The sequence below is a fragment of the Hippopotamus amphibius genome, chromosome 11 (genome assembly GCF_030028045.1).
Source record: "Hippopotamus amphibius kiboko isolate mHipAmp2 chromosome 11, mHipAmp2.hap2, whole genome shotgun sequence".
Classification (NCBI taxonomy): Eukaryota; Metazoa; Chordata; class Mammalia; order Artiodactyla; family Hippopotamidae; genus Hippopotamus; species Hippopotamus amphibius.
The window spans coordinates 74,401,522-74,423,265 of record NC_080196.1 but is presented as its reverse complement, the minus strand read 5'-3'; the positions used below and the strand labels follow the sequence as shown (position 1 = coordinate 74,423,265).

The window sequence follows — 21,744 nt, the reverse complement described above, 5'->3', positions numbered from 1 at the left end:
TAAATAAACTGCTAACTCTCACCTTATCTGTCATGTCTCACCTTCATATTTTCTCCTAAAACACTTTACTGGTGATTTTTGGAAATCTGTGTTTCAGAAAAGTTGTCTCTAAAGTTGTGTTTAAAATGAATGGCAGTTAAAAATTAACGAGTAATCCCATCACTGCTAACATTTTGGTGCACTTACTCCTAGAATCAGGGTCTATCTTTCCTCCACCCCTCCACCCATCTATCCCTCCACCCAGGAAAAGAGGGGTTTCTGCATTCATAAATCAAACCAAGTAGAGTGCAAACCCACCGTGCTCAAGTTTTACATACATGTACGCTCTTAGCCATTTTTAAGCATACAGTTCAGTAGTGGTAAGCAGTGGTATTGTTTAGCAATTAATCTCCAGAACTCTTTTCATTTTGCAAAACTGTAACTCTGTACCCATTAAACAATAACCCCCTACGGTCCCCCTCCAGAGCTCCTAGACACCATCGTTCTACTTTGTGTCTTTATGAATTTGACTACTCTAGGTACCCCATATAAATGGAATCATGTAGTATTTGTCCTTTTATAACTGGCTTGCTTCACTTAGCATAAAATCCGTAAGGTTCATCTATGTGTTAACACCTGTCGTAGTTTCCTTCCTTTTTAATGCTGGATAAGATCCCGTTGTATATATATGTACCACATTTTGTTTATCCATTCATCTGTTCATGGACACTTGGGTTGTTTACACCTTTTAGCTATTGTGACTAATACTGCTGTGAACATGGGTGTACATCACTCTCAATATTTTTTTTCCCACTTGTCTAGAAGCAGTCTCTCATTTCAAGGTGATTTACAAAAGGAAAGGGAAGGTTGGTTTGAATGGAATGATTCCTCATCAGACTTGGTGCCTGAAAGTTCACATTTCAGGGGAAATGAGTGATTTCCTGTCTGCTGGAAAGAAGCAGTTCTAGGGACTTTTTGATGTGTGTGCAAGCAGCTGGACAAGAAATCACTTAATCTTAGGGGACTGTCTTATCAACCTTTTATTTCTTGCCTTTCCACCTATTTTCTTCAATAATAGCACGAGTTGATTCTTTACGACCACCCAGAATACAGTCACATTGCACTTACACACGTGTATATATTTATGTCTCTGTGTATAATGTGAATACACCTTTTTTAAAAAACTGCGTAGTTTTCCCCTGATAACAAAAAGGAATACCTGTGTGAAACATTTAGAAAGAAACAGAAATTGAAATTACGCATAAGCCTGTGACCCAGAAAGGACGAGTTAACGTTTTGGTGTAGGGCATGCACGGATATTTGTGCTCTAGGATCTGTCAGCTAACGTTTGTTATGTTGTGGGTATGTGTTCTCTCTCTTCTTTTTAGTGCTAGAGACCAAACTGCAGATACCATTTTGCAAGTTTCCTTGTTTCACTAAATAATACATTATGAACACCCCCTCTTTTCATTAGATCGCATCCTGCATGTGTCTGTTGGCGGCTGCGTTTCTGGGAGCTTATTAAATTATCTCCGTGGTGTGAGAAGTCTGGGCTTCTTGCAGGTTCTGTGTTGAGCACGATTTCTCTGCTTTCGGAGGAGGAAGGGTGGCATTTCCTCGTTTTAAAGTAGAAAAAGCAAGGAGTAGAAATTATTTCTGAATGACTGAACCAGGGCGCGGGAAGCTGGAAATAGAAACCAGATCCTCTCTCTCACTGCCTGGTGCTTGATTCACTCGATAAAACTAATCTCAAGATCACTATCAGCGGAAATTATTTTCCCTAATCTCTTGGGAGTGTGCTTTCATATTTTTCTGTTTGCTTAATGGTAATTTCAATTCCACGTCTATTTTTTTTTTCCACTTAAAAAACAAAAACTTTCCAGGCTTCTTTGGGAGACTTCCTGGATCTTTCCCCTCACGTGTCTGGAAACGGGGCCACAGAACAGACAGAGCCTGGGATCGCCCCCACGGCCCCCACTGCCCCCACCGAGAATCCGCGGGCTCCGGATGGTCCAGCTGCAGGCCAGTTTTTCCAAAAAGTTGTTTGGAAATCCAGAGTCTGTGTTATTTACCAGATGCCTCCTTTTTGTTGCAGTTGTATTAGCTCATTCAAAATACACTTTAAAAGGCTAGCAAGGTGCCATCCTTAGGAAACTCGTATTGGGTAGATTCGGTTGATTATAATTTGCATAGTGTTCATTTGGGGCTGTTGGGGGGTTTTGAGGAGCTCACTATTTTAGCTTGTTCCACCATTCAACAGGTACTTACTGTGCACCTAACCCACATCGGTTAGTCCTGGGAGCCCTGAGTCACCTAGGAGAGCCAGACAGGACAATCCACCAGGACAGTGCAGGGCTGCGATGACAGAGCCATGTCCAGGACGCCACGGGAGCAAGGAGGGGTTTCTGCCTGCAGAGGGGCTAGAGAGAGGGAGGGGGGAAGGGGCGGCTCCACACCCAGTCCCCAGCCGCCCACATATGCCCTGGGGGCTCATCTGGCGGCTTTGGCTTGGTGGAGGGAAGGGTGTGTTTGGGGCAGGAAAGGAGACTGCATGCAGGGGCTTGTGCCTTTACGTTCATTCCTGTGCTTAAGAGCAGCTGGCCGGCTCCCATCAACGCCAGAGCTGAGCTGGCAACCCTCTGGGTGATGCCCGTGTCTGTGTGGGCGGCTCCAGGGCTACCTCCGTTCCTTTCATACCTGAGGACCCTCCGGGCCACCCGGGGGCAACCCCTGGGGCATCTGATGAGACGGATGCCAGTTCGTCCTTTCAGAGTTCAAAACAAAAACAAAAAGCCAGGCACAGAACCAGAGCAGATATTTGCCTGCCCATGTTCATAGCAGCACTGGTTCACAATAGCCAAACGTTGGAAATAACCCAAGTGTCCATCAGTGGATGAAACTCAACAAAATGTGGTCTATACTACATCCCACCTTCAAAGGGAGGAAATTCTGGCACAGGCAACATGGATAAATTATGCTAAGCGAAGAAGAACACATGCTGTATGATTCCACTTAGATGAAGTACCTGGAATAGTGAAATCCACAGAGACAGAACGGAGAATGGTGGTTTCCAGGCAGAAGCCAGGTTGGGAGTGGGGTGGAGTGGGGGGAGTTAGTGTTTAGTGAGTACTGAATTTAGGCTGGAGGGTAGTAATGGTTGTACAACAATGTGAATGTATTTTAACGCCACTGAATTGTACGCTTAAAAATAGTTAAGATGGTAAATTTTGTTATGTATATATTACCATACACACACAAAAATTTTAGTGGGGAAAAAAAAAAGCCAGGGCACAGAGCAAAGCTGTGTCCCAGGAGGGGGCTGACAGTTGAGCCTGAAGAAGAGCCCCCGGCCTCTCCACACCCCCTGTGGTGAGGGCTTGCCCCACCCAGGATACGGCACCTCCACGAGACTCCAGCCACCTGAAGACCTGATCTAATGCATAAACACACCAAGCCTAGTCTGTGAGGGCACTTCCCTCTCGGCCCATTGGTTAGGACGAAGCACTTCCACGGCAGGGGGCACGTGTTCAATCCCTGGTCAGGTAGCTAAGATCCTACAAGGGGTGTAGCATGGCCCCCTCCCCAAAAAAGCCTAGTTTATGAGGAAAATTCAGTTATTTCTCATGTGAAAGGGGCCTTAGAGTGCCAAGAGTGAAGCTTCCCCTACGCCCAATCCAAGGTTCCAAAGTAAATTTTTTAAGCCATCATTCCTATCTAGTTGGGTAAAGCTGTCTGATTTCTTTGGCAAAACAGCTTTCATTTGAAATAAACTTTGGAGTAAAAGAGCTTTCATTCAAACCTAGCAGAAACTGTTAGGAAGAGCGTCACGTCTTTTGAAACAAACATCTGGAGAACTCATTAAGATTTGAAAGGACCATGGGACAGACGTCCTGTTGCTCAGATATGTACGTGAAGGGTTTAAGGCGGTGTGTGCCCTGCAGAAGCTCTCCTGAGACTCCTTTGAAACTTGTTGGCTTCCTCTAATTGGAGTCAGCTGCCTTGTGGGGTCACAGGTGGCTGCGGGGCAAGTGGCTCCTGCCTGGGCTTAGTGGTGGCCCTGATGGGGCATCCAGCCCTGTGGGAGGGAGGGATCCCTGAGCAGCCCTCCACCCCTCCCAGCTCTCCTGTGGAAGACAGCCCCACCCCTTCCTCTGTAACGTTGTGAGCTGCTAGGTCTGGAAGGGATGGAAGAATGAACCTCCTTAGCAAAGGGCCACCTTGGGGTGTTCAGGATGGAAGTTGCTCTGTTCCTTATCTACCACCTCTCGGCTCTGGGGCCTTGGGCAAGTTACATACCATGTCGGACCTCCATTTCTTCATCTGTGAAATGGGAGTCAGAACAGTACCCACCTTACAGGAGTGTCATGAGAATGAAATGCAAAGATGTCTATAAAGCCCTTAGACCGTGTGATGTTCGCAGAAAGAGAGAAATGGGTAACGAGGGCCTGCTGGCCTTTTGGTCTGGTCTAATGTCTTTCCTGAGAGCCTGGGTGCTATTGGAGGGGCTATCTCAGCCGTACAGGATGCATGTCCCCTTTCTTCCCACACCTTTGCTCTGGCCTCTGGCAGGGTGGGCAGTAGGGATGTTTCTGGGTTCCAGGACCACACACCTAAGCCTTCTCGAGCAGCATGTGGACGGGCCTTGGGTCCCTTTATGCCTGCTGTGCGTTTTACTAGTCTAAACGCAGAAGCCAGACTGCTGGGTTTTTATGAACCTGGCCAGGTGGGCCCTTGATGATTATGAGGCGTTAAATCTTGGCACCAATTTCATAGGCACATTCCGGCCTCACAGTGACAGGCTTCTGTTTCAAAGGACACGTGTCGAAATCCAGGAACAGAATCTCCCAGACTGAGCAGTGAGCAGTTTGAGGGACTGCTTTGCCCTATAGAGAAACAGTTAAGATCACCTTTCTAACCTTAATACGTTTTGGCTGCAAAGAAGGGCAGAGTTTGCTTTTCCCTTTGGAGACGAGCAGGTGGGGTTGTGCATTACTAGGGGCCCCTACTGGGGCTTTGCTAACACGTGACCTGTGCAGCCAGGCTGTGCATGGTCTCCTCACCTGGGTGAGTGATTTCCAAGGTCCGTCCCAGCACCGATGCCCAGGAAGCCTTCCCTGAGTCTCCTCCCTGCTCCCCCAACACATCTATCAGTGCACTCTCCTTTTTATAATCTCTCAATGTGTCTCCTCACCAGATGGTCCTTGAAGGCAGGGACCGTGCTCTGTATTCATCCTTGATCTCCAGTACCTTGTCGTGGGCACTTAGTAAATGGTGGATGGACGTTCGAATGCATGAAGGAGTGATAGTTTGTAATTCAGGTGAGCTTTGTCCCAGGTGGTGGAGGGGCAGGTTCGTCTTTGTTGAACCTTCCCATGGCATACATGCATTCTTCTCCTCTGCCCTGCATATCTTGATTCATGCCTCCATTTCTTGGTAAAGTTTTACAAAGTCCCTCTGTTTTGCTGCGTACCTTTAGATAGGTCAAAGAGTTATTGTTTCTCCTGCCAGCCTTAGGAATCTACCCAGTTTTCAGAGAGGCCCTCATCTCTGCTTTGGTGTAGCTCTGACTGTCATCCCTCAGCTTTTTTCTAGCTTCCTAGCCACCTGGGCTTGACCCCCATTGAGCAGAGCCAAAGGCTGCACAGAGACTCACCCTCTACATGCACTCTCAGCGGAACTCTGGTTCCCCACAGTCCCCTCAGCCTTGCCTCCCTGCTGAATGGGGCACAACTCAGCTTGTCTGCATTCCAAGCTCTGGCCTGTGAGTATTTGACCAAAGTCTCCAAGTTTCAGAGCTGTGTTTGCACTGTCTCCACACTAGGTTGTGAACCACCCAGGACAGGAACCAAGTCTTACATTTCTTTTCTCTGCATCCCCAACATCTAGGACTGTGTATTTGTGTATTTGTGCTGATAACACTGATAATGGTGACTGACATCTTGCTTAAAGTCGCATAATAAAGACAGAACTGGATCTAGAACTCTACCCTGTCACCTCTGCTACCCCTGCTAGCATCATTCTTTGCCTGTTAACAGTGGCTTCTAACCTTTTCTTGGGATCTCATAGATTTTCTTTTAGAAAAGAGAGAAAATGGACACATATATGCACCTTACATCTGATTTTACAGGTGCACAGAACCCCTAGGAAGTCCAGAGACTCCAGTTTAAGGATCCTGCCCTAAAGAGAATGACATTGAACATCCTTAGGCAAATAAAACCTCTGATTGCATTTATTTTAGCCCTTTGCTTTGTGAAAACATTGGTTGAAAATAGTATATCCCCCACCTTGGAGGTTGTTTAGAACATATTATTTGTGATACACACACACACACACACATACAAAAACACACAATGGAATACTACTCAGCCATAAAAAAGAATGAAATTTTGTCATTTGCAACAACATGGATGGACCTGGGAGGTATTGTGCTTAGTAAAATAAGTCAGACAGAGAAAGACAGGTACCGTATGTTATCACTTATATGTGGATCTAAAAAAATAAAACAAATGAATATAACAAAACAGAAACAGACTCCCAGGTATAGAGAAGAAACTAGTGGTTACCAGTGGGGAGAGGAAAGGGGGGAGGGGCATGATAGGGGAGGGAATTAAGAGACACAAACTATCACGTATAAAATAAAAATGTTACACACTACTAAATGTAAAATAGATAGCTGGTGGGAAGCTGCTGCAGAGCACAGGGAGATCAGCTTGATGCTTTGTGAAGACCTAAAGGGGTTGGATAGGGAGGGTGGGAGGGAGGCTCAAGAGGGAAGAGATATGGGGATATATGTATACATAGAGCTGATTCACTTTGTTGTATACTAACACAATACTGTAAAGCAATTATACTCCAATAAAGATAAAAATTTAAAATAAAATAAATGTTACAAGGATATATTGTACAGCACCAGGAATATACCCAATATTTTATAATAACTTTAAATGGAGTATAACCTATAAAAATATTAAATCACTGTTGTACACCTGAAACTAATATAATATTGTAAATCAACTGTACCTCAATAAAATTTTTTTAATTATAAAAAAGAATATATTGTTTTCCATAATAACCTCGTGGTATCACACCAAAGCCCTGGCATGAAAGGGCTAGTCAGACCTCTACGTGAGACTTTTGCCAAAGTATCCAATAAGCAGTTGAATCCACAACATCTAAGTAAATATTCATGTGGTTTTCGGCACAGCTCTCAGGCTGCAAATTCACTTTGGAAACCTTTCCTGAACAGCCTGGTAATTAGAATTGCAGTTGCTAATTAGGTGTACGGTGAGGCCGGTATGCTAATAATATATTTTCAAAGAGCTCCAAAAGAGCTGTTAAAAAATTAAACTACCTCCCCAGACGCTGACAGAAGCACCTCGGAGGGTGTATTGTCTTTCTTGCTTCTTGGAGGCCTGAAGTTGTTCCAAGGCTCTCTCCTTTCTAGAAAACAGGATGAGCCTTTAATAAAAAGTGAGTTGTTTGCAAATGTGTCTTGCGCCAGAGGTGGAGGGAAATGGGACGTTAAGGGAGCTGAAGTCTCAGACTCCAAACAAACACCACTTTGATGTGTGCAGTAAGGAGCTCCCTTGTTGCCTTGCAAGGATGCGGGGAGAAGGGGGTTGGACATGTGATCTTTCGGCGGGTTTTGGTGATGCTGAGCTTGACACCTATGGGAGATGGGGGAGAAACAAGGCCCTGGTGCAAGTGATGAGCTGGCCTTGCCCCATCGAGGGTTTGCCCACGACCTTCTGTACTCACCTGTGCCTGTTGCCAAGGGCTAGAAACCACCCCCCACCCACCCCCCCAAAAGGGCCAGCTTAAGCCACATTAGAAAGGAAAGGGGCCGGCTCTGCAGTGAGAACGTCTGGGCCCTGTCCTTGCCCTCCAACCAACTGGCCCTGTCCTGGGCAGGCTGGCCAAGCAGCTCTCAGCGTCCATAGGTCTGGTCAAAAGAAAGGAACCAGAGTCATAGTTTTCAAAATCACATTATCTCAATAGAGCGCTAAGGAGCTCAGCAAGGGCTTTAAGGAATTCCACAAACGGTTGATTCGTTTTCACACTACTTTCTTCTCAGTATATAGTTTCCTGCATGTATAGATTTTATGTATCACTTTCAAAACTTGAGATCATTCCAGCACTCTCCAGTTAAAGTATACTATTCAGCAGTTTTTAGTATATTCACAGAGTTGTGCAACCATCACTTCTAATTTTAGAGCATTTTCATCACCCTAAAAAAGCAGCCCTGTGGCCATTAGCAGTCATTCCCCATTCTTCCCGCTCCCCACCCCAGCCCTAGGCAACCCCTAATCTACTCTCTGCCTCTATGGAGTTCATATAATTGGAGTCATACACGGTGTGGTCTTTTGTGACTGTCTTCTTTCACTTTGCACAGTGTTTCCAAGGTTCATCCATTGTGTAGCATGTTATCAGTACTCCATTCTTTTCTATGGCTGAAGAATATTGCATTTTATTCATGCATTCATCAGTCAATGGAATTTAGGTGGTTTTCACACCTTGGCTATCGTAAATGATGCTGCCGCGAACATTCATGTACCACTTTTTGTGTGAGTATAACCTTTGTGTCTTTTGAATTATGTCTAGGGATGGAATTGCCCGTCATATGGGGTAGTTCTGTGTTGAACATTTTTATATATGAGGGTGAGTCAAAAATTATCCACACTCTGGCTGTAGACCTTCTCGGCCAGAGTGCGGATAATTTTTGACTCACCCTCATGCATATATAACATATATGTATATATGTGATATGCTTATAATATGTACATATATATAAAGTGTTTTTAAAACTGCAGAAAAATACAAACTCGGTAGTATTCCATAGCTGTCATACTGGTGACCGTCTATACATTAATTTTGCATTAATTAACATGCTGATTTTGTGCAACTAAGCTTCACCTGCCACATCTATTTAATTGAAGTGGGTCCTGAGATGTTTCAGAATGGTTATCATAGGCACCTACTTATCTGTATCAGTGAGGATTATCTCCATACTTGAACAACCAAGACCAAAAGAAATAAGCTAGATGCTGAGATAGACCTCAGACTGGAAACGTCATCCATAACTCCTTGTTTCAGATTTGCTTGTACATCAGAATAGCTTCACTGCACTAAGTGATTGAGTTATACATTTGAACATAAAAAATTTACTTATAAAATTTATAATTTTTGTAATCTGTTTTATCTTTGGGTAATTGATGTAAGATTTAGATTGAAAAAAAAAAGCATTCTGCTGCTCAAAAGAAATTTGACCACTGATGATCTGGTGATTTCGGAGGTTCCAGCTTTCGTTTGAACCTCATCTTGATATAGTTTGGGCCTCTGCTGGTTTGGTGAGTGGTCTCGAAAGAGTCCCTCTGAGCAGTGTTAACTGGACTCCCTGGAGCAGTTAAGATCCTGCCCCTTGTGGGCAAGCTATAGCTACAGCCAGTTGTTCATGCTGTACTTATGGATTTATTGAGCACCTACTGTGACCAAGTAATGTGCTGGTCACTGAGGGGGTTTCAAAGAAGGGAAGACATAGTTATCCCTTCACAGTATTTGCAGTCAGGTTGGAGATACAGGATGTAATAAGAATAAAATCAATCATTCTACAAGTATCTAGATATCAATATTTCCATGTAATACGGTAAAGATACCAAATGTTATAGGAATTCAGAAAATGTCAGAGGTAGCTTCGCAGAGCAGGTGGCACCGCACTGTGCCTTAGGAGGACGGTAGGATTTGAGTGGATGAAGAACAGGTGAAGCAGATTCTGAGTGTCCTTTTGAACTAAGATTTGATCACCCCTGGGTTGTTCCTTACCCTAGAAGCCCCTTATGAGGCCAGCAGTGCAGCTGTGCCCAATCCCCATCAGCTTTCAATAAAGGGAATAAACCTTGGCGGCCAAGGAGAAACAAGACATTTTAAAAAGGCTTCCAGAGAGGAGTGACATCATTTGGGCCCCTTGGTAGGAAAAGGGAGGCTAACGCTTGAAGCTGGAAAGACAAGGGAGCATCAGTCTTCATTTCCATAAGCTGCGATTGAGCGTGGGCCATGGTTAATCGGAAAAACCAGAAAATAAAGATTGATGAAGCCCCATCCATCCCGAATTTGCTGTAAATAATTGCATGCTGTTTCCTAGCTGTCAGGCTCCATTTGTACTGAAGGCCCTTTGGAACAGAGAAAGGTCAAGCTGGAAACCAAGGGAGAAACTCAGGGGAGAGCTTATGCTGGAAGGCAGCCTCCCAAGGGTTCCGTGAAATACCAGCAAGGAAGTAACCAGCCACTCCCTGACTCTGCTGTTCTAATTAAGTTAGCTCCCATTGACATCTCGGCCCTTCAAGACAGGGAGCCAGGGAGAGGGTGTCACCTCCCGGGACAGGGCTCGGCTTCTTCTTGTCCATCTCCAGCCTCTGTGCTGCAGACCCCATAGCGCTGGGCACCCAGGGCCCCTATTCTGCCTTCTAATGGAAAATAAATGTGTATCTGGCTTAGAAGGTCTTCAACATGTAAAAGCATTCTTGCAAAGCAGCAGTTAAGTCCTCCTAATGACTGGGAAAGAAAGGCAAAGTCACTGATGCTTGGGCTGTTGTCGGGGTAGACTGCTTAAAAGAAGGCCCCATCCTGAGTATTGAGAAGAGGGTCCAGGATGACCCGTGCTTCCTGAAGAGGCTGGAGATGAGTGGAGGCCGAGGGTCCATCTGACATGACTCAGGTGCTCGTGGGCCTTTCGAAGGTTCAGAACAGGTTGCAATCAGCCTCCGTCTGAGGAAACATCTCCAGCCAACGGTGCCTGCACCTTGCTCGCCAACACGTGCCCTGCAGGTGTTCCAGCTTCTCCTTTGTTGTGCTGATTCAGAGGGAAATACTGCGTAAATGCACACACAAGTGCACACACTTACGGGTGCATGTGTTTGTTCCATCGCACTGCAGTGCCAGCCCCCAGCCCACCCCGCTGCGGGTTCGTGTGGCCTTTGGGACCTCGCCACCTCCTCCCGTATCCCGCCTCAGTCGTCTGATTGGGGCCCTGTCTGGCTCTTGGCTCCTGTTGGGCTTCTTCCCTGGCTTGACTTCAGGGAATTCCTCTGTCTTGCAAAACCTGGTGTTCCGTGAGGCATGTGTGTCAGTCTCTCCTGAGTTTACCCTTGAACCTCCTGCACTAGTCCAGCTGCTCCTTCTCCAGGAGGTCCTCTCCCAGTTAAATCTTGGCTCTCCTTTGAGCTCACTCGTGCCCTCCCCTCCCCGATACACACTCCACACCTGGTCTGTCCTGGCCTTAAGCTCTGGGCCCAGGTGCTGGGTTCCCAGCCACCGTTCCCAGCTGGCTCAGGGTACCCTTTTCACAGAAACACCTGGATTTGATTCCTGGGATTCTGGTGCCCACCCAGAACACACGTGAGTTGGCCCCAGACTCCTTGGACTGGTTCTGTGAGATCGACAGGGCTCTTCCCTCTCCCAGAAGCAGCCGATTCTTTTATTTTGAGTGGTTTTCCGTTGTTCGTGTCTCCTTTCCACCCTCACCCTGGCCTGGCCTGGGCCCCCCTTGTCACCCCCCATGGCTGTCCAGAATGTTCTATCGCAAGGGCAGTATTGTTTATCTCATCAGCCACACAAACCCCAAAACGTTTCTGGGTCCTGATTTTTTTTTTTCTTTCAACCAATACACCTGTTCTTGGTTTCTCTTCTGCACACTTGGCCAGCTTCCTCCCTCCAGCTGCAGGGCCTGGGCCCTTCCCTCCAGGATGAGGCTGAGTGGGAATTAGAATGTGGCACTGTCAGCTCGTGGCCCTGGCCCAGCCCCCGGTTCCCTGAGACCCCAGGAATGTCCCAGGAGACCAGGAAGCACCTTCAGGGTGGCCGTGTGTGCTATCTGCTCCGTCTTCTGACCACCCCATCTAGTCCCTTTGTCAGAGAAGTTTGAACTTGTTCCCAGAGGGAATCATTGAGGATCTTCAAATTAAGGAATGACATGATGGAAAGGGTGTTTTGTAAGATCAGCAGGGCGCGGTGGGCAGGATGGACGGGGGCATCTGAGGAGTGAAAACCTGGCCAGTTATTAAACCCTGCCAGCAAGTCTGTCTCTGCACAGCCGTAAATGCTAAGATGACCTCACACCGTAGTTTTCCAGGATTTGGCAAGTATGAGAACCTGGAAACAAAAGTAGACTCAGGCAAGCCCAGTGCCTCTGTATTCTCCGAACATTTCGAGTTGCTTTCTTGACATGCATATAAAAATGAGGATACGAGAACTAAGTATGTTTACAAACAACTGAAATGTATCATGCTCGTAGCCCAACTGTATTATAGGTAGTTTGTTTTCTTTCCCCTTTGTGTTAATCTCTTTCACAACTAGAATTATTTCACTTGTTTATTGTCTGTCTTCCTGATCATAAATTTAATCTCCGCAAGGGAGGGACAGTGTTTATTTTAGTCGCAAGCATCCAGCTTGCTGCTTGATATTTGATATACCATTAATAAATAAATGTTTGCAAAAATAGGAAATAAATAACTGAATATATTTTTAAAGTAGAAACAGATCTTATTTGAACAAGCTGATTAACAACTCTTGACATACTGATTTCAGTTTGATTTTTTTGCCGGATTCATCAGCTAGAGACTCTAGAATGCAGCTGGATTCAAAATCAGTTTAGTAGCGTTTTTTCTGTTTCTTGACCTTCGCAGCCCTTCTTTTTGTAAAGATGATCTATTTTCCTTCCTTTACAAGGAAAACTCCCATTACTCACTGCGGGGTATGAACTGTGTCCATAGTTCATAGGGGGGTGTTTTTCCTACACAAGCAAGACAGCCGTGTACTCTTTGCTCAGCGGCATCGCAGGGCCCGAGTGGTCCAGGCAGGGTGCTCTGTGGTCACCCCAACCTGGTGGCCTGTCCCAGCCAGTGCCACACTGCAATGTCAGATTCCACAGCTCCCTGCTGGGATCTCTTTCACAGTCTAACAGTCTGTCGCCAGGTGAACAAGGCAGGGCCTCGCTCAGTTCCATCAGCGCCTCTGCTGCTGGACGGAGCTTTAGGTCGTGGAATACAGAACTGTGCACGCGTCTGAGGAACACGTCTTCAGACTGAAGCCAAGGCCGTTCTTGCTTTAAGACTGTAGCTTCTGTTGAGAGCCGACAGCTGACTTTTCTTTCTTCATCTGTGAACACACATGTGTTGGTGCAAAACAGTTTGCTTCTTCAGGGAGCACAGTTTGATTTGACTTCTGCTACAGCAGCATCTGGAATCTTGGTTTTAAAATTTGCCACATCAGGGACTTGGTGGTCCCTGGTAAAGAATCAGCCCTGCAGTGCCGGGGACGTGGGTCCAGTGGTAAAGAATCCATCCTGCAATGCAGGGGACGCGGGTTTGATCCCTGGTCGGGGAACTAAGATCTCACATGCAGTGGGGCAACTAAGCCTGTGCACCGCAACCACTGAGCCTGTGCACCGCAACTAGAGAGCCCATGTGCCACAGCTGCTGAGCCCACGCACTCTGGAGCCCACACGTGCCACAACTAGAGAAAGAAAACCAGCACGCCACAGCTAGAGAGAAGCCCACGCGCTGCAGCAAAGAGCCCATGGGCTGCAAAAAAAGATCCCACATGCCGCAACAAAGATCCTACGTGCCGCAACAAAGATCCAACACAGCCAAAAGAATTAAATAAATGAATGAATGAAATTTGCGAAATCATGAGCAAAGTTATCATAACTTAGCTGCTGAATCTGGAGATCAGGTTCCTCAACAACTTGAAGCCGTGTCAGAGAAATGAAGGAAAGAACAATGGGATGTTAGAGGTGTGTTTGACTTTGGAGAGAGCCTGGTATTTGAAAACTAGCATTTTCACAAAAGATGTATCAATGAAAGTATGATTCTTGGATACATAGAGTTCTTCTCTTTAGGGCTCCTTGAAGTAGTGAGCTCCCTCTTGTATGTGGGATATACAAACCAGGGGATGGGCTTTTATGACATTTTGGAAAGGGATTTTCTACCTGCTAAAAAGACCAGCTCTGCTTTCTAGGCTAATGACCCCCACACCTTTTCTTGCTGGGCCCTGGTTGGGATCTTGGGAGTTTTGTGACTCTGAGTCAGGAAAGGAGGCTGAGGGATGAAGGCTCCCCTGGTCTCTGAGTTGAAGTGGGTCCTGACTCCTTGCCTGCAGTACCTGTCTTACCTGGGGTAGTGAGTCTTCGCCCTGATAGTCCTCCAGCCCCCAGGAAGGTCTCGGGCCACCACTCCCACACCTGCACCTCAGCGTGGGGAAGGCTGCTGGACTTGCGGGCATCAGGATCAAGCCTCAAGGGTGAGCTGGAGCCCGGATCCTTCTGGTGGTCCTTGATCCCCATCTCCCCAGCTGCTGTTGCAAGTAATCAAGCACAGCCCCTCTGTGCTGACGGCTCCTCACTGGCTGGTCCAGAGCCTGGGAACAGGATACCCAGCCCCAGGGGCTGCTTCCCAGCCTGGGCGGGACCGCAGATTCTCTCTTGTCTGCTGTCTATCTGAGAGCCACTCCTTATATCTTGACACTGTGTGTGTCACCAACTGTGACATGGAGCCAGATTCCGGCTTCAGTCCACGGCGGGTTACTCTCCCTTGTTGCCTTTGTTTTTAAAAAAGCAAACCCTTCTCGTCCCTTTCATACTTTCAATTGCAGATACATATATACATACATGTGCATATATATATGTTTACAAATAGATGCGGAACTAGGAACGAGTCCAAAAGGACACACACCAAACTCTTAGAGGGTGCTCTCTGGGCCCTGGAGTTTGCAGGTCATTTCCTCAGTTTCTACTTCATACGTTTCCTGATTTGAATTTTTTTTTTTTTTTTTTACGGTGAAACATGTTACCCTTAAGTCACAAACGCAGGGAAAAATCCATTTAGAAAGGTGAATGTTTAGTAAACTCAAGCAGAAGAGATCCGTTTTAAAGGGATCACTCCTACCTGTGAACTGCTGAGCTGTGCTGGGGGCACTGTGCTTTCTGCCCACCCCACCTCATCTCCTGCAGGATGAGGGTCTTCTGCCTCCCCCCTCTTCTCGCTGTAGTAAGGCAATGGCAAGCTTTCTGAGGATGCCTTCTGGGCTCCTGGTGATCAGGCTGGGACCTTGTGTATTGAGTAGAGAAGCCCCGGTAATACTTGTTTATGGAAAGCGCTGGGTGGAAGGTCGGGAAAGCGCTCTTTGGGAAGATCCCCAAACACCCACTTGCCGATGGTGGACTTTATTAGTTTCGTCAGCCGCCCTGATCGAGTCCCTGCTGTTTACTGGGCAGGCCCCGTCCCTGGGGCCGCGCAGGTGAGGGGAGCGCGTCCCTCCCCGAGCAGCTGCCTGGCTGGAGTGGTCAGTCTTGCCTGCGGGAGGGAGGTGGTCCGTGGGAGCAGGACACCAGTAACAAAGCAAATGGGTTACAAGTGCGTGGGTGTCTCGTGACCATAGGAATAAGTTATTTTTATGGTTGGAGGTTTTGTTTGTTTGGGTTTTTTTGGTTGTAATAACTGTCTGGACGGATCTGAAGTAATTATGACCTCAGCTGGCCCATCCCCTGTGTAATTGAGGGATCCCTGAGGCCCTCATTCCCTCACGTCTGTGCAGAGGTAACCCTGCCATCCAGTCTCATGGCTGGGAAGGGGGCTCCTTACATGGGGGGACCCAGGGCCGGACAGTTAAACTGCCTTTTTGTGAGGGTACCGATGGTTGGCCCAGATGGTCAGGGTCCCTTCTTGGTCTCAGAGCTTGTGTTTTTCTCCCAGAGATTGTTAGCGTTCCCTGGGTGCAGCCCGGGTGGAGAGCACTGATCCAGCCTGACTTACTTGTGTGACACCGATGGTGAGGCCAGGGGTCACCTTCCTTATCCCATGTTGGTCCTAAATCACGGGCCAGAGCTGTCCCCTGTGGTGCCCACTGCCTGACGTTGGATTTCAAGCTGCTGCTGCCCTGGGGTTGTTCTGGCCCAGCTGGCCTAGCTGGACCCCGGGATGAACCTGTCCCTGTCTCACTGGTCAGCAGGGACATCAGTGAGCCCAGAGTCCACTTTGGTGAGGCTCTGCTGCTCTGACTCCCACCGGTGCTCGGTGACTTGCACCACAATGAACTGTTAGCCCTAACGATAAGTGGATTAGTTTGGTCCAAGTGGGCACATCCAGATAGGCAGCCTTGTCGTGGATTAGTGTCTCCTTGCTAAGAGTCCAGCATTCAAAGGGTTATCTTCTAAAATGAGTCTAGAGGCTTTAGAGAGGCTGACTTACGTATGAGTGTTGAACGTGAACCACATTGGCCTCAAAAGTGTCAGTGGCCAGTGTGGAAGGGCCCAAATTATAATTATCAGATGAGATGAGGACCCCTGAATTCTGAGGACTCAATCTTCTATTTAGTGGTGTCAATACATAATGCTTGGGGTCTTACTGAATGTCTGCCTGGTTAAGAACAGGGCATGCTGTTTTGGTCCAAGGCGAAATTTTCCTTATCAGTCATTAAAATATGCAAAGACCTCTGCTTGTTAACTGTGCCCGATGGTAGAGGAATCTGCAGAGTAATCCACTGGGTTTATGCGGCAGATTGCAGGCTGAAAGGTGTCTAGTGAAGGTTGGCCACCTGCCCTGAGTCTTCCCTTCCACTGGGGGCTTTCTGAGGACTGGGGCAAGGGGAGAAGTTATTACACAGTTCTGAAGGATCCAGCAGGGTGGCAGGGGCAGAGATGAGCTGCCAGGAAGGGCAGGCATTGCATCTTCATTTTCCTGGTGTCATGTGATGGTTTCTTCACAGTGATCCGTGGTTGTTCTTTCCAAGCCCAGTATGTGCATCTCAAAAATATATTGTTTGGTTCGGTTCGTGAAGAAGGGAAGCATATCTGCTGAACTTAAAGGAACCAGGTGTGTGTTTGGGTTTTGAATTATTTTCCCTTTAAGGAATCCAGACCTTCAGTGCCTCTGTGTGTGTAAGAGAGAGAGAATCTATACCTGTTCAACTCCTGAAGAGAATATCAAATGTTCTGGCTTTTAAAAAACAAATCCTTATATATGTATAGAAAGATGTATTCTAATTCGATTATTTTCCAAATAGCGCATGTCTTTTCCAGTGTAGGGATTGCTGGATGTGGCTTTTAGATGGGGGAATTGTCAGACTGTGTGCTTTTTTGAAGGGACCTAGTTTTCTTGGGTGAACCCTCTGGTCTGAATGTTGGATGGGAGCCTCTGGGCCCCAGGGTGCCCAGCAGGGCCTCATGTGTCCTCCGTGGATTCACTTGGCATTTTCAGCTAGAGGGCTGGCCATGTTCTTCTTGGGGTGGGAAGGGAGGCAGCCACACATGCCGGAGGAGCTTGAGGGATTGTTAATGGAACTCCTTGCTGGTGGTTCCATGGATTCCTCCTTGAATCTGAGCTCGTTGAGGACCGGAGTCAAGCTGGGGTTAGCTTTGTGGTCCCAACAGACCAGGCTGGCAGTTGGTGTGGACGGGTGGCTGGGCAGAGAGGATGCACCTGCCTGGCCTTTGCTGCAGCCTTGGCTGTATCTTTGCTGCCCAAGGAGCCAACCCCAGAGCTTCCCAGTGGACCTCTGTTAGGATAGTTGAAGGGAGAGCTTGAAGCTGCACAATTACTGCAGTCACCCCGGTTGCAGATTGAGCCAAACATTAAGTATCTGTTTACCTGTCACCTGAAAATGCTGTTCTACAAAGGAAGGCTCAAAGTTTGACAGAGTTTGTTGAGGTTTTTCAGGATCTGAAACCCATACATTTATTTCAGCCTCTGACTATATTATGTCTGATGACAATTTAGGGGTGCATACGTAAATTGATGTTTCACTTTTGATTTAAAAACTCAGAACAGGGACTTCCCTGGCAGTCCAGTGGTTAAGACTCTCAGCTTCCACTGCAGGGGGTGCAGGTTCGATCCCTGGTCCGGGAGCTAAGATCCTACACGCCACACAGTGTGGCCAAAAGCTAAAAAACAAAAACAAAAACCTCAGAACATTATCCAGAGATAAAAAGAGTAAATGTCATTTTAATCAGAACTGCAGAGGAGACGCTGGTATTAAGTGAGAAGAGTGCACGGAGGCTTGGGTGCGCTGATTGTATCGGTGGCCAGTGCCTCAGCAAACATGACACTAACTTAGCTCTGCTTAGAAGGGGGTGTAGGGGTAAAAGGAGCATGTGTCACAGGTTGGCTCAGGCACAGGCCTTTGTAAGTGACCTCACCACTGGCTGGGGTTGGAGGAGCGGCCAGACCTAGGACAGCCAGGCTGAGCCGTCAGTTGAGCAGGGAGGGCATCAGGTCCGGGTGCAGCCCCAGTGGAGGAGTGACAGTCAAAATCCCAGGAGCTGCTGGTCATTAACTGCCCTGTGCTAAGGACCTTATGTCTCTGTTTCTTACTCTTATTTTCCCATTTCATAGATGAGGAAACTGAGGCTCAGGGATTATGGAGTGTTCTAAGGCCCCAGAGCCTTCAGACTCCAGGATTGAAATCTGAGTCTGTCTGACCCAGCACACATACTCCTTTGTAGCACCACAGCATCCCTTGGATGGGGAGCATGGGGACACCTATCCCTGAGAGCGACAGTAGGTGGGAATGTGACTAACTGGGGGTCTACCCCCATCCCAGCCTGGGACTCTGTACCAGCCAGACCGGGCACTTGGAGGGGCTGTGCCTCAGCCGATGGCCTGGATGCTTCCTTCAAAGCCACAGCTGCCAGGTGTTGTCACAGGGGTCCTGGTGGGCCGAGTCCCTGGACTTACAGGGCTGCATAGGCAAGTCCTACTTACTCATGAATTGGCCACCTCTCAAATCCCCACCTATAAAATCGGTTTGCCACCTCTCACGTAAGACTAATGTCTCACGGCCATTGCCTCCGATCTGGCCAACTGTGGGAAATCTGACAGCGTTACAGGAATTTAGTGTGAGTTAACTGCAGAGTGAAACTGCAGATCTTGCAAAAGGTCAGCATGTCATGAAGACACTGAAGCTGGTGTTGGAGAACTCCCAGTTCTCACGTGTGGACAAACGAGGCTCATTGGAGAGAGAAGCAGGGAAGTGCTGAGTGTTTTAGAAAGGATTTGACTATCAAAAGATGAAAACAGTCTCTCAGAAAAATCGATGAAGCCCTTGAATGGTTTGCAAAAATGACCTTTCTGATTGTCTTATTAAAAATAAAACCTGAAGCAAAAAGGTATCAGCGTGATTGGTCAGAAAAAGTACACACAGAACAAAGCAAAAAAAAATTTGTTTCGTTTTTTTGTCCTTTAGAACAAATTAGAACATGGTTATAATTGCATGTTCTTAACCTAGATGTTGGCAAATGAATACAAAATAGACATATTCTTCTAATTTTAGTCCCATTTTTCCCAAGGTAAATACCCAATCAGATTTTTTTCTGTCCATCTCCACACCCCGCTCGCCCACCCCTCACCCCCCCGCCCACCCCCCCATCCCCCCCACCAAATCACTTACTATGAAGTGATGGTCCTTGTTCAAATGGACTTAATGTGAAGTTACCAACCACCATCCTGCCTGGTCCCTGCACCAGATATTCTCAATCAACTAGGACCCATTCTTATTTCAGTCTGACAAAAGAAATTAGATTGAGGAGGTTTCGGCAGGTGGCTTGCAATTCTTCAGCAGATGGAAAGAGTTTGTGTTTTGCCTAATCATGCCCTGATGTATATTCTCACTGGTCTCTGAGAAATTCTCCCAGGGGAATAATGTCTTCCTTGTTTCTAGTTGCTTTTGAAATCATGGCCATCCAGAGACCGTAAGTTTTTTATTGCCTCCTAATGATTCTGAGATTCTACTTAGTACGGTTTTAAAATTTAATATTCATTAGCTAGAGTTGGTTCAGACCACTGATATCTGAATACTTAACAGCATTATCTAATGCTTTAGAAAAAGTGTACACAGTAGCAAAGTTACAGGCTGTAAGAGGCACCTTGCCTTTTGTTGGTTTGTTTGTTTTTGTTTTTGCAGCATAAAAAGTATCCATCACTTCCCTAATCACCACAAAGCAGCCCTACAACCAGGGAGAAAGCTCAGGATTCAGCAAGGCAAGATGGGCTTGGCATTCAGGGTACAGGCTGGAAATTTGACAGCCTCTTAAAGGCATCTTTTGCCTGATTCTTTTTTTTAATGGACTTTATTTTTTAGCACAGTTTTAGCTTTACAGAAATGCCTGGTCCATTTCACAGTGCAGTTTTAACTCCTAGATTTTTCCCCCTCTCTCTGCAGACGTCGCCTCATCTCCCAGAGATCATCCTTGGAGACCCTGGAAGATATTGAGGAGAACGCCCCCCTACGGAGGTAAGTTTTCAGGTTGTGTTTATGTGTATGCGAATGACTTGCAGTACAAGATGACAGCCAAAGTTTGATTTTTTTAAAGCTCTTGATCTACATAATTAAATTCTAAAACTGACAATCTGATACCCAGACTCAGTTTGGAAACCCCAACCCTTTGGGACATTAGAACTAGAACGCTGTGAAATCCCAATTACGTATCAGAATAGCCCAGTCTGCATGTGAATTCAGATGCTGTTACCCTTTCATTTTGAAAATTGCTGCTTGATGAAGAAGAACGTGTCACTGCCCCAGCTTTCCCGGGCACGGTGACACAGTAATCACAGTTCCCGACTTCGTTAGCAGGTGCCATGATGTTCCTCGAGAGCCAGGTGCTGGGAAACTCGGGCAGGACAGCTGTGAGTGCTCCCTTGGGGCTGAAAGCATTCCATTTCCCCCTCTGGATTAGAAAAAATACTTTCAGGGCATCTTTTTTTGGGTGACAGCAGTTGCTGAGCTGTGCCAGGCCTCTTGCTGGCAGCTCTTCTTCCTCTAATCTGTGCCTCGGTCCACCTGGCCGTCCTGGAGGGCAGGAGACACACACCGAGTTCCCTGCAGTGCTCACCGCAGCCCCAGCTGGGCTGGCTGGGCAGGAGAAGCTGAGGCAAGATGGGACACTGTGGCTTCACAGGGGATGCTGTGGCTTTACAGGGGATGCAAGGCAGGCTGCAGAGCGGGCAGGGCTGAAGGAGGTCTGTGCTCTCATCCCCTCGCACCAGCTCCTCCAGGAACCCACATCTGCACCCCTCGTGTTTTGGCCGCTGGCCAGGACTCGAGTCCCCAGCTCCTCCCTTTGAGCGTGGGAGGAGGCCGAGGTGGAGGGAGGCATCTCCCCTGGAGCCGGCTCCTTCCCCGCCTGGAGTTTCATTCCCAGGTTACAGGTCATGTTCACAGACCACCTGGATAAAAGGTGGAGCATAGACAGGCCTGGGATCTGATCTGAAGCATCAGTGACTGTGAATTTCATCACTGACATCATTTCAAAGAGAAAGTCAAGGCCGGACAGTCCAATTTCCACTTTTGAAGTCTTTTTGAAAACGTACATAGCCTCTGGGACCATCTTAGGCTGATGGTGTGTGGCTGTGTGATCCACATGGCCTGGGTGCAAGTGTTCTTCTATCCGTCTCTATTAAGTGGCCCAAAGTAATCGGCGCGTGTAGGGGAGAAATGTTCTCAGGTGGCACTGAGGGGCTTTGGCATTTGAGTACCATTGATGCCAGTCAGTAGACAGAACTGCAAAGGCCCTGGAGTTTGGAGAGGCTGCGCGGAGCCGTGGTCGTTCGAGCAATGTGGTAGCTGTGACCAAGGAAACCAGGTTAAAAAAAACGTCACAGGCTCTCAGATGTCACCTCCTCAGGGATGTGGGGTGGTAAAGGGGGGCTGGAGAAGGAGCTGGGCCCTGCGTTCCTGCTCATGTGCCCCATCACCCCTGTACCCTCCTCTCAGGATCCGCCC

General features: G+C 47.4%; 1 protein-coding gene across 3 annotated transcripts in view; it reads left to right on the top strand.

Annotated features, from left to right (window-relative positions):
• Positions 1–21,744, top strand: part of CABLES1 (Cdk5 and Abl enzyme substrate 1) — a 107,307-nt gene that overhangs the window by 19,127 nt on the left and 66,436 nt on the right. For all 3 annotated transcript variants that reach the window (XM_057699697.1, XM_057699696.1, XM_057699695.1), the window contains exon 2: positions 20,185–20,256. In XM_057699697.1, the coding sequence (XP_057555680.1) occupies positions 20,185–20,256 (72 nt within the window). The remainder of the gene's footprint in view (positions 1–20,184; positions 20,257–21,744) is intronic.